The sequence below is a fragment of the Diabrotica virgifera genome, chromosome 4, assembly GCF_917563875.1.
Source record: "Diabrotica virgifera virgifera chromosome 4, PGI_DIABVI_V3a".
Taxonomy (NCBI): domain Eukaryota; kingdom Metazoa; phylum Arthropoda; class Insecta; order Coleoptera; family Chrysomelidae; genus Diabrotica; species Diabrotica virgifera.
Window position 1 is genome coordinate 32,368,786 of NC_065446.1, and position 14,077 is coordinate 32,382,862.

Below are 14,077 nucleotides of genomic sequence, written 5' to 3' on the forward strand. Positions count from 1 at the left end.
TACCAAAATAGTTTATACCTATTTTGAAGCACCGCAAACAAAATAAAGGAGATTATGTATATTCTTTAGTCCCAGTACTTTATCATTAGTCTTCATCCTTAACACTGCATAGATACAAATAATGTCTATTTTCGATTTCCTATTTTACCGTTGTTCAGGTAAGAAATGGCCAGAATAAGACAAGACAGGGTAGGGGGAAGGGGATATGTATTGTGGAATAATAACAACATCGGTGCACCAGTGGTTATAGTGTTACCAAACGGAGAGAAATTTCGCTTTTTGCGGGAATTTTCAACATAAAAGGTGATAAAGGGAAAAGTTAACTCAAAAGGGAATTTTTGTTCTAATCCAAATTGTGAAATATTAAAAAAATCAAAATATTTGAAAATAATTAAACATATCTTCTCAGATTTTGTAAACATGAGGGAATTTTTTTATAAAAGTGGGAATTTTTAAGGTTGACGGAAAAAGACTACTCGACGGTTGGCAACAACAAAGCCGTGGGTTTTGGCCATAGATACGGGGGTGGTTTGGCATGCTTTCTGTGCTTTGGTTCTGGAATGGCCCGTATTGAATTGAATGTACCTAAATTCAAATTCCAACGCTGTAAATAAACTCGAAATGGTAAAGTTATTTCAATTATGAAAACGAATTTTTAATAATAAACGTTAATACAATTAATGTTTAAACTTTTTTACCATACAACAATTTTGAAATGAAATTCGTCCAATACTACCTACATACATAAATTTTATTAATTATTCTAAAATATAACGAAGTTGATAATCTATAAGGCTAATATACTTTCTATACATACATATTATTTTTAAGATATTTTAAAAGTATCTACTTATAAGTATGTGTTAAGAATGTACTTATAAGTATGTGCTAAGAATATTCGATAAAGGTATATTCTAAGAATAGTATCTACTTATAAGTATGTGTTAAGAGTGTACTTATAAGTATGTGCTAAGAATATTCGATAAAGGTATATTCTAAGAATAAACTTATACGAATATTCCGAGTTACTACGTACACGAATGTACCCAGTATATTCGGTACGAGAATATACTTTAAAGTATATGCAAAGAACATGAAATTTAGAATGTTTTTTAAGGTACATGCTATGCTTGTACTACGCATATACTAAAAAGAATATACTCCGACGAATGTTGGTAGTATATGCTTAGAACATGATACGAACGTCATTGTTATGTGGGTTCTCATTTCTCTTTAATATGTCGCTACCGCTAGAGCGTCCGATACGCAGAATTATTTTTATAATTCTGCTTAAATACGCAGAGGTGTTCATGTAGCATGTAGCCCAGAGGCGTAGTTACCGCCGTATCAGCCATATCAATTATACGGGGCCCCGGCATGCAGGACCCCGGCATGTCCAAACAAAAATTACATTTAAAAAGTTGAACAAAATGTTCTAAAATTTCACTATTAGGTCGTTTTGAAACAGTGTGTATTGTTTCGGTATCGGCATTTTCGTATTTTTTCTTTATCTATTTATATAAGCATAAATTATATTAATGTATTACGCCATTATGCCTAAGAACAGTGTATCTTTTTTAATCTAATTTGCATTGTCCATTCATCGTTGACTGTGTGGGAGGTACTGCATAATGCTAAATTGCAATTTTTGTAATTGCTTTACCTTTGAATATTTGAAACAGTGTGTATTGCAATCTGTTCTTTATCTATCAATTATATTTATGTATATCTATTTATCTTTCTTTTAATATATTAAATTATGATCCTATTTTAAAAGAACTTAATTTTAAAGCCAAATGGTGAGATAATTTATTTAAGTCCCACAATTCAAAATGAAATTATTAGTTTACTTGATACTGCAGTTAGGGAAACAATTATCTCAGAAATTAAAACATCTCCATTTGTGGCGATTATTTTGGATACCTATAACTCAAGACTTGTCAAAAACTGACCATATTTCTGTAGATTTTCGATACGTGTCAATAGTAGAAAACAATGAGTGTGTACCCAAAGAAACCAAAACCTGTCCTGTGAGTCTTTTTTTGGAATTCATATCAATAGCTGATTACAGTGCAGAAGAGCTTGGAACTCTTATTTTGAATACCGTGAAAGAATATGGAATTGATTTATCTAAATGTAGAGGAAGGGTTACAATGGAGCAAACGTTATGTCGGCTGCATATCCCACATAACAATTTCATGTTCTTAGTAGATTCATAGAACATACTTTTCAGAAAAAGTATATACTAAGAATATGCGTAATTACCATTGCGAATGTGCAGAGCACATACTGAGTATATACTACATTACAGTACTTAAACGTTCTATGTATATACTTAGAATGTACTACCGCACTTCTTCTCAGTATATACCAAGAATATACTTTTTAGGATATTCTAAGAAGGTGCTATAAACCTTCTATTTATATACTTAGAATGTACTACCTCACATCTTTTAGTATATAGGAAGAATGTACTTTTTAGTATATGGGAAGAATATTACAAGGAAGTGCTATATTGCTCAGAAGCATGTTTTCAGCATCACCGAATCTCATCCTAGGTTCTACTTTCTACTAAATTTACATATTACATATGAGAATGTAGTTAGTACATTCTACAATATTACTTAAAAAGTAAATATAAAATATTATATAAATTTTAGTTAGTTATATCAATATTATATAGGTAAGTAGGTATATATATATTTAGTTATTATGTGCATATAAAAATAAAAATGCTGAATATATAAATTTATATATTCATATTCATATACCTATCGTACCCAAATAAATATTATGTAACATATGTATGTAAATAACTAAAATTTATATGTTGCTTATATGTACCTATATACATACTTACTATTTAAGTAATATTGAAGTACCAAAATGAATTTTTTATTTGTAAGTTGACCGCAAACAAAATAAAACGTTTAATTATGCATGTTTCTATTCCTGGTTGAAATACTTGGTCTTCCTCACAACACAGCATAGACATTGTTAGTGTTAAGTGTAGACACAAATGCCAAATGCCTATTCAGTAACTATTTTCATATTTTGTATTTTTCCTTTGTTCCCAACCCCCTACCCGCTAACCCCTATGCAGGTATGCAGCGGTCGTTTCCGCTTTGTTTGTGCCGGTTGTGGGTTTTGGCTCAGCCACACAGCTTACCTGAATGTCAATTCCATGTAAAAATAAAATTCTTCATAAGAATACTCAATAAACTTAATCAAAATAGTAAATGCATTTCAGTTATGAAAGCGAAACGACAATTTCTCCTTTTTCGTTAATACAATTAATTCTTAAACATTTTTACCATACAATTAAAACAATTTTAAATAATGAATTCGGTAGTTTAATTAATAGTACCTACATACATAAATTTTTAAATTTCATTAATTATTCTTAACGAAGTTGATAATCTATAGGCTAACATTATTCTTCCTATACATACATATATATTATTTTTAAGATATTTTAAAAGTATCTACTTATAAGTATGTGTTAAGTATGTACTTATAAGTATGTGCTAAGAATATTCGGTAAAAGTATATTCTGAGAATAGTATCTACTTATAAGTATGTGTTAAGAATGTACTTATAAGTATGTGCTAAGAATATTCGGTAAAGGTACATTCTAAGAATAAACTTTTACGAATATTCCGAGTTACTACGTACACGAATGTACTCAGTATATTCGGTACGAGAATATACTTTAAAGTATGTGCAAAGAACATGAAATTTAGAATGTTTTTTAAGGTACATGCTATGCTTGTACTACGCATATACTAAAAAGAATATACTCTGACGAATGTTGGTAGTATATGCTTAGAACATGATACGAACATTATTGTTATGTGGGATGGAGGACTACAAGCACTTAGAAATCAAAATTAATTCTTTTATTTGATAAACGTGTCTAAAAACCTAGACAGAAAGTGGGGATTAACAACTATTTTTTTAAATAAAAGACTAAAACTAACAAAGAGATTTTTTGATGAGTTATTAGAAGTATAGGATTTCAGACCCCGAATCGTACTTCAGGGTCAATAAATAGATATTATTGCTGTTTGGATATATTGATTTCTCAAACCAAACAAAGGTTCCAAAGTCTCTGTGATTTGAGTAATACCGTTGATTGAAATATTAATACCTCAATCAACGGTAATACATTAATGTTTGAAATATTACAACCCGAGAAACTTCCATCATTTCCACATTAAATTATAAAAGAACAAGTCGAAAGACTAACTACTAAATAAGGTAAAGACATTTCATTTGATCTTTATAAACAGTTACTTGCTTTAAAAATCTGTTTGCAAACTTCAGAAAATTAAATCTATTAAAGAACTTACATAATTACTAATGATAAAATAATGATCTTGCATCCAGTTTTCCGGAGGTAATAACACCATGTTTTCTGTTTTTAAGCCTTCCGGTAACTACTGTAGTAGTAGCTGAAAGAAGTTTTTCAAAATTAAAATTGATTAAAAACTACCTCCGGATTTCTATGGGACAGGACCAACTATCAGATTTATCGTTGCTGTCTATAGAAACCTAAAAATCTAGAAAAATTTAAATCTTCTTTTATGGATCCTTTAATAAAAAAGTTTGACGAACAAAAAGACGAGAAAAGTTAATTTTTAAATTATTTGGGTAACATATTGGCTTCCAGGAGCATTTGTATTTGTAATTATATTTGTATACATTAAAATATATTTCATAAATATTTTGTTCAATACAAGAATTTGTGCTTCTGTTCTTTAACATTTTTTTAGCAGTATCCCATGTCAGTCGTGGAAAAGGGCCCCTAGCAAACTTTGATACGGACCCCTATGGGGCTGGCTACGCCACTGAGTAGCCCCACTGAAGACGCCTGGAGAGACAGAAATGTACATAATATAGTTTCTCTGGTTGCATTTATCATAACTTCAGTTGTAAAGATATTAATTTTCAGTCCATCTTCTCTTTAGGGAAGTATGGAGTTTATTTATTAGTTCCTTAGGCTCATTCATCCGATCAGCGCAGCATCATCCGCAAACTTCAAATGACTGCTTTTCTCCATTTATATTTATGTTGAAGTAACCTTAGCCTTTTGTCGCAGTTGCAGACAAAACTTCAGGAAAAATAATTCCAGACCATGTTTTATAAACCCCAAAAAAGAATGTACCAAGGGCCGGAGCAGCTCAGGCGAGAACCGCTAGACATTTTAAAAAATGTCTATTCGCGGTGTGCAAGTACTTGGAGGGGATACGAAAAACGATCGTGCGCGAACAGCGGAGAAACCTTGCAACTTTCTTAAATTGTCAAAATGACGTATATTTCATACCCACTGTCATTGAAGAAGAAAAATTATATGTTGCTCCACAATATTGATATGATAAATATGCAGTTATTATATAAAAGTAAAATAATTTATTATATTTTGCTTGCAGTACTGCATTTTAATAACTAATTTTATTTACTACATGCCTTTTTATTTGCCTACTACATTTTGTTTACCTTTTAATATAACCTTAATATTAATTTCTCTTCTTACAATTTGTTTTGGACTATGACCTTGACAATTATCCAGCAACCAGATTAATATAATTGGCCAATATAATTAAAAGTGCAAAAATTGTTACCGAGCTATGAAACCAGGTGTCGCTTTTCCGAACTTGTACGGTCCCAATAGGCCCCAGGTCGACTCAGTCTAAATAAAATGAGTACCTTGGGTAAAACCAGGGGAAACAATAGGAGGTTGAAGCGAAGCACTGGCCCAGTTATCTTCCTTGTATACCGTAGGCCCTAAATATAGCAGACTTCCCTGCTAAAATCCCAAAGCCGCGTTAGCGGTATAAAACGGGAGACTATTATTATTAGAATGTACCAATACTATCACCATCTGCCTTTATATAGATGTTTGGATGTTAATAAAATCATTATTGTTTTCACCCAATTTTGAAAAAATGTGAAAACTTTGAATTATATACGTCCGTCTGTGAACACAACTTCTCCGTCATTATACCAGGTATAATGACAAGTGAGGTGTCAAATGAAAGCTTATAATGCAAGGATGGTACTAAATGTGAGAAATTTGACCTAGGCCGTCTGTCCGTCCGACTGCGAATATAACTCCTCCGTCATTATACCAGGTGGAATGACAAATGAGATGTCAAATGAAAGCTAATAATCCAAGGATGGTACTAAAGGTGAGAAATTTGACCTAGGCTCTCTGTTCGTCCGAGCGCGAATATAACTCCTCCGTCACTATACCAGGTAGAATGACAAATGAGATGTCGAATGAAAGCTTATAATCCAAGGATGGTACTAAAGGTGAGAAATTTGACCTAGGACTTCTGGTTTGAGAAAAGCAACCAGAAGTACTGTTTTGAAGTCACTGGAATAGTACAAGTGATATATTACTCGACGCGCCCGATTGCTTTGGGTGAAAACATAGGACTTACGAAGTCCAATTACTTGTTTTTCTTAATATGTATGCAAACAATAATACCAAGTTGAAATCCATTTTCGGAGTAGATAAATAAAACAAAATATCTAACAAAAAAATGTATATTAAAAAATATATAAAACTACTGCTCCATCTCTGTCACTCCGAACACTCCTTGTAATAGTCTAGCGGCACCGTTCACGTTATAGTGTTCTTTATCGGATATGTATACATATGGAAAACGCATTATCCAATAAGCCGATTGAGTAAGTTTTGTCGGACCTTCTGTGGTTGGTGTAAAAATTGGTGCTCCAGGGCCCGGTTGAACCTAAAAGAAAGATTAAAAATATTAATAATAAATTAATTACATATCTCTTTTGGGTAGAGATTGCGGCCCTACTTAAGATTAAAAATATTCTTTATTTTTGTGCAGGTTGGGTTTAATATGAAAGGGCACTTACACCTAACCACCCTTCGTCTCAACCTAATGGGTCTAATAAGGCCCATTTCTTTTGGCGAATAGTATTTCCAAAACTGCAACAGATGTTAGGATGAGTAAGCATCCATCTTATATTAAAATTAGCGAATTTTATGGATCTCAAATGGATAAAAAAAATTGAACGTAATAAATGAGTGCTGAAAGGCGTATGTGGCGCCCTCTGGGCAATACATAATTTTTGGTAGGGAATTTAGTTTTATCGACCCAAAGAACCCCCACATACCAAATTTAATGTTGTTATCGCATACCTGTCAGGAAATATTCAATAATAAATAAAAAAAAAGGTTAACTTTGACACCCTGTATCTCGGTTATTATAAACTTTGTACTAAGGTAAGTTAGCTTAAATCGGCCTATTTTAACCTCACGAACCTGAGGTTAAAGTGAGCCTTAGATTAATTTTGTTTAAAAATGATTTAAAAATGTGTAACTAATACAATGTTTCTTATAAAAGTCTCAATTTTGTACAACTTACCTTTTAAGCGTCTTTCTAAATAATGTTTCATTCAAAAAAAATCTCAAAAATTTAATTCAAATGATATGACGTCTCAAAAAATGTAATTTTTGACATCTTCCTAGTTTTATAGAATTACCACCACTTTAAGACGGTATTACTCAAGTTTGAACAAATCTATTACAGTTATGTAAGCGATTTTTTAAAGCTTAGGATGTAGTCTTTAAAATGCACTAAATTATTTTACTTTAGAAATGAAATAAACTATTTCTTTTTGAGAAAATTAAGAAAGATAAAAAAATGTAATACAAAAACCGAAAATTAGCAGCTAAAAAATGTTTATACAAAATGATCAAAACTTTTTTCTGTAAAACTTACCTAAAATACATTTAATAATAAGCTTCATCAATAATAAATGTTCAGCAAAAAAAAAATTTTTTTTAGCTCATACAGTATGTCTGCGTAACTTGGAACCTATTGATAACTTTTTTATTATCAGTTTTACGAAAAAAAGTTATTCATTATAAAATACTCTGCATCGTATATAATCTAAAAGGCAATCATCAAATATCAAATTTAATTAATTTTATACGAGGTATGTCAAAAAATATTAATTTCACTCAAAAGTAAAGTACCTTTAAATTTCACAATATCGAAAATTGTTATTAAGAAAAGTTGTTTGGAATTAAAAAATTTGTTTTAGTGTTCAATTACATCCTTCTAATTGAAATATTGTGAATAATAAAGGCACTTAACTCTTGACAAAAATTCATATTTTTACATACCTCGTATAAAATCAAAAAAGTTTGATATCTGATGGTTATATCTTAGATTTTAGACCAGTGAGAACATTCTATGAAGAATAACTTTTTTTCGTAAAAGTGATAATAAAATATTTATCCGAAACAATTGCAGTTTTAATAAAATGATGATGAGTATCCGTAATTTGAGAAAAGATTGAATTTTTGTTTTTCGATTAGAATGATGTAATTGTATATTTAAACATAGTTTTTAATTTCAAACAACTTTTCATAATATCATTTTTTGATATTCTGGAATATAAAGGTACTTTACTCTCTTAACGAAATTCATATTTTTGACATAACTCGTAAAAAATTGATAAAATTTGATATCTGATGGTAGAGTTTTAGATTTTTGACTATCCAGAGCATTTTATGAAGAAACATTTTTTCGTAAAATTGATAATAAAAAAGTTTTCCATGTGGTTCCTAGCTACACAGACATACTGTATAAGAGCTTCTGTATAAGAATTTTCAAATTGCAATGCCATATTCGGATTGAGCATAATCAAAAACAAAATAGAAACATATTTCATCAAAGTAAAATGATGAATTTAACGATATTTTTAAAATTATTTATACAAAACAATTGTTATTGTTTAAACAATTAATAAACAATTAGCGGCCAAATCTGCTAGTAGAACTTTTTACTTTAACATGTATATAAACTAACAAAAAAAGTTTTAGAAAAATATAAGCTTGTTTGAATTTTTCCGAAACAATGCATGTTTTCGTTCTAATTGCACTCCCCTATGTAGAGTGTACAGAAAGCGAATGATCGATAACGAAGCGAAGGGTCAAAAATCGGGGTCCTGTGTCTTTATAAATTTGTAAAAAGCTCAAGTAACAGATTCTACACTCCGACCTATAGAGAATTTTCTGTCTCTTGAAATAACATTTAATATTTTAATATTTCTATCTAAATGAACTATCAAAATTAAAAATAGTACATATTATACTAAGAGATGTCCAATATTCATCTCACTTTAACCTTACATCAAGCAACATTACTTACTTTAGGATCCAAAGTGCAATGGACTGGCGCTTTAGGCGTTACTACATGCAATCTCATCAGTTGTGCCAATTTTCCTGACCTGCAAGCACATGGAAAGTACAAGGGCATATCGCTTTCAGCTATTTTATGTCCTGTCTCCTTAACAATGCTTCCAGGCATAGCTTTCAACATTCTCTCAGGACTTGATAACATAAATCTATGGCCAGAGGAGCATTCGTATTCTACACCGATGAATACCTTCACAGTAAACTGGGGTAAGCTTCCAGTGGATCGACCTCTCCTCCCTCTTGTGGTGTATTTATTAACGTGTGGCCATATTTGCTTAGATTTGGAAAATACTAGTACGTCCCATGGTAAGAGATAATTGGTTGAGCTTAAAAATCCTGGTTGATGCGATTCTGATAATCCTTAAAAAGTAAATATATTATTATAAGTATCAATATATCCGCTATAGTAATAGATAGCAATAAAAGTTAATAACAAAAATTGTAGACAACTTTGATTACATATTGATAATCAGTAATCGTAAATTGTCAGTTCTAACAATTCAGTCATGGCTTACCTAAAATTTGGAAAGATTTAGACCCGTCATTAATAATTTGCTCTGAAAAATGAAAATATCTCGAAAACTAATAAATATAGACATAGGAAATATTATATAAATATTAAAGTATGGTAATGGTACTTTTCGATAGTGATATAAAATACAGGGTGTTTCATTTAAAATTACTGAGAAAATAATGTACTTGCGTTTTGACCCACCCTGTATTCAATATAAATAAAATTAGCAATATCGATCATTTATGAAAATTTTGACAATAAATAAAAAAAATGGCATCAATAAACCATTGCCATTGTGCTTATTTTTATTTATACAGGGAGTTAAACTTGTTACGATTTTCATATAAAATGGGTTATAGCTTTGTAAATACCGTTTGTAACATATCAAACCTTTATATTTTTGTAATGGAGAAGTTAAGATTTCGAATATAAAATAAAATACAGTGTGTTCCATTTTAAAAAACGTAAGTTTAGTCTGCCACTATGTTATCGTAACAAACTAATTTTGTAATATGAAGTTCAAAGTTGGCTACAATTTTTGTTATTAACTTTTATCGCTATCCATTACTATAACGAATCGACGGAGATTTACCCCACTAATCAAGCACCCTGTATAATAGCAGTTTAATATTGCATTGTTAGCTAGTTCTAAGCTACTCTGAAAATTTCAGGTACCTAGGTAGCCTAGAACTATTTTTAAAATGGATTACAAAATTTGCGGAGTCCGTGACAACAACCAAGCCAAGGATATAAAAACGTTTTAAAATAGTTTGGTTTATCTTGTTAAAAAGACAGAAAATACAAAGGCCACAAATTTAAGGGATTAAACGACTTGGTCAACATGTTGGAAAATAGATTATCGAAATTCCTCTGAAAATAACGCAATGGAAAAAAGAGAGGCGACACAATACAGGATATTTTAATGTTTGTTATTATTTATTTACGATTATTTTAATTACATACCTAAATTATGACTGTACAGCGAAGATGCTCCAAGACACACTAAAGACCAAGAGGAATATATTGGCAACAGACCAGGGGTTGTACTTAATGTCAGCATCGCCGGGGCAGTTTCTACCAAACTGGAATTTTCCTTCTCCTGGTCCTTTTCAGTCCGATCTGATGAAGCCGACGAGGACTCCTCCGATTCGCTGATAGAAGCTTTTGCCGTTTTTGTTTGTTGTGGAAATTGTATTTTTTCCAGTTTCGAGCATTGACACTCTTTGGATATTTGATGGTAGAATGTGTAATTGGCTTGTTTTACGTTATATGGGTCCTCCCTAGCCCCTACTTTTCGGCCACAATCACATACAGCTGAAACATGAAATTTAAAAATGACTGCTTTCTTAATGTTGTTCTGAAGCTATTTTCTTGTGGCATTTTTGTGATTAACTATTTTTAATGGGAAATAAGCCACAATTTTACTAAAAAACTGATTTTATTGACGTTTAGACGTCCAAATCGGATGCCGTTGTCAAAATAACACAACGGCATCCGATTTGGACGCCGAAACGTTAATAAAATAATTTGTTTAGTAAAATTGTGGCTTATTTCCCATTAAAAATAGTTGACTACTTTCTTGTTCGGAAAATAATGAGTTCATAGTTTTATTATTCATATAGGCGAGCGACACATCCCTAATTTGAGGCTTAGAAATCGAAAAAGCGACCATGATACGTGAATGGGAAATTTTAGTCATTCTTTATATTTTCGAGGTCGGTGAATCCGAATATGAAGTTTATTTTTATCTAGAATTGGTGGAACATCAATCAAAAATAAAATTTTATGCAAAAATGCGAAAAATAAATTTTGATGATTTTTCATATTTACCTCGCTGTATCTTTGGTCACTGTAAATATTTCCTTTTGAAAATTTTACTGTATCATCCTTCGAGTATTTAGATGACAACGAGATTTGTTCAGATTGTTTACACAAATTAAAAGAGGGATTGTTAATTTTTATCGTCAGATTTCGTTAGTTTCATGTTTACTTAAAAAAGTTAAGTGATAAACTTTTTAGTTTATAATTTTAACTAACACAGCAATAAAATATAATTCATAAAGAAGTTTTCTGGAAAATTTCAAGTCAAAATATGTAATAAGAAAAAAGTTATGTGACTTCATAGACGAGTGGCACTCTTCCAAAAAAAAAACGATTATTTCTCGAGATACTGACCACAGTGTGGTGAATTGCTAATTTTGGTCTTACTTTATGTTTTTGGTGGTGCTGAAAACGAAAATAAAGTTTATTTTGAATTTTAAATGGAGGAACATTGTCAAAATCGCAATTTTACCCTAAAAATAAAAAAATGAATTCACGTTTTTCTTAAAATTAAAAGTTGCATTATTTTTTTTATAAAACATTTTATTCTTTGTACCCTATATTGTAACATAAACTTGATTAAAAAGCTAAATTTCAAATTTTGTCACTCAACTTTTGCGATTAAACTTTGAAATTCAGGAATCTGCACCTTTAACTTTAAACAATTCATAACTTTTATTATAATGAGTCAGAAAGATAGAAACAGGTACCATTGTCTTCAGAAAGGTAAGAAATATATACTATAAAAATTTTAGAAAGAAATATTAAAATGAAACAGTTATTAAACGCAAATAATGTGATTTTATTTTTTTTTTCATTTTTAGGGTAAAATTGCGATTTTGCCACTGTTTCCCCACGTAAAATTCAAAATAAACCTAATTTTCGTTTTCACCACCATCAAAAATATATGGTATGACCAAAATTAGCCATTCGCCACACCGTGGTCATCACACCACACAGTATCTCGAGAAATGTTTTTTGTGGTGTGCCACTCATCTATAGTCACATAACTTTTTTTCTATTGCATATTTTGACTTAATTTTCCAGAAAACTTCTTCATGAAGTATGTTTTATTGTTGTCTTGGTTAAAATTATAAGCTAAAAAGTTTGTCACTTAACTTTTTTAAGTAAACATGAAACTAACGAAACCTGACGACAAAATGTTTAAACATTAACAACTCCTCTTTTAATTTATATAAACATTTTTGTACGAAGCTCGTTGTTATCTAAATACTTCAAAGATGACACAGTAAAATTTTCAAGAGAAAATATTTACAGCGACCAAAAATACATCGAGGTAAATATGAAAAATAATCAAAATTGATTTTTCGCATTGTTGCATAAAATTTGATTTTTTAACATGTTCCAGCAATTCTAGATAAAAATAAACTTCATATTCAGATTCAGCGACCTCGAAAACATAAAGAATCACCAAAATTGTTCATTCACCTTAAAGTTGATTTTCGTGGTCGGTATAACGTAATTTTAGGGGTTGCTGCCATCCAAACGTGTTAGCATCCAAACGTGTTAGCAAAAAATTTAGTGAATAAACCGCGTACTGTTCGTAGGTTAAAACGAAAAGTTCCGTTACGTTAGAGTTAAGTGAACAATAGGTACTAAATTAATGTGTATAAGTTTATGTCAGAAATAGTCAGTGTTGTAGGCTAAGTTTAAAAAAAGGGGTGCATCACTGGATGCCTCCCTACATGTCATTCCTAATTATTGTCAGTCCTATTACTTATTGTCGGTTATCTACCTAAACATTTAGGTTTAGATTGTATAGATAGATTGTAATAAATGTGGGGTTAATAAAAAAAATTAACCGCCTGTCAGTCGTTCGGCCTCTTCGATATCCGTAAGTGAGTGGCCAGCATAATATACAGGGTGGTTCACCTTATTCGCCTCGGTCTCTGTACGGAAAACCACTTTATATTTAAAAAAAATTTCTCCACAGAAATAAACAGGGCCTTTAATACTACAACCTAAAAATAATGTGAATTATACAGGGTGCTCCAAAAAAGAGTGGTATATCAAAGTTATATTTTTTCTTATGGAATGCACTATATCTGATGACATTACTGAATTGACTTTAAAAAATAAGCTATACTTTTATAAGGGTTCCCTATACCTAAATACAGGTTGTTTTGATTTATTTCGATTTTTATGAAAATGTAAGGTTTTAGAAAAAAATAAATATCTACGAATCTAAGAATCAGTAACAAATTCTTTCTTGGATCTTAATAATAGACTATTTAGCACACTTAAACAGATGCTTGCTGCAACAAAATTTCTTACAGGGTGGTCAAAATATGAGATTGTTCTATTAACAAATTCAAGCTGTAATAACTTACTTATTTTAAATAGAACACCCTGTATCTTACTAGTCTATCGCGTAGAAAATTTACTTAGCTTTCAATTTATATTAGGGTTTCCTATACCTACCTTTTACAGGGTGGTCAAAATATTAGATTGTTCTATTAACAAATTCAAGCTGTAAT

The 14,077-nt window shown here is 30.7% G+C and overlaps 1 protein-coding gene across 1 annotated transcript in view; it reads right to left on the minus strand.

Moving 5' to 3' along the window:
* Nucleotides 1-6,538: 6,538 nt before the first annotated feature.
* Nucleotides 6,539-14,077, minus strand: part of LOC114327882 (nonsense-mediated mRNA decay factor SMG8) — a 42,425-nt gene continuing 34,886 nt past the window's right edge. The window contains exons 7-9 of the mRNA XM_028276599.2: nucleotides 10,722-11,072; nucleotides 9,198-9,604; nucleotides 6,539-6,758 (exon numbers count right to left, since the gene is read on the minus strand). Coding sequence (XP_028132400.1) covers nucleotides 6,573-6,758; nucleotides 9,198-9,604; nucleotides 10,722-11,072 — 944 coding nt within the window. The 3' untranslated portion in view covers nucleotides 6,539-6,572. The remainder of the gene's footprint in view (nucleotides 6,759-9,197; nucleotides 9,605-10,721; nucleotides 11,073-14,077) is intronic.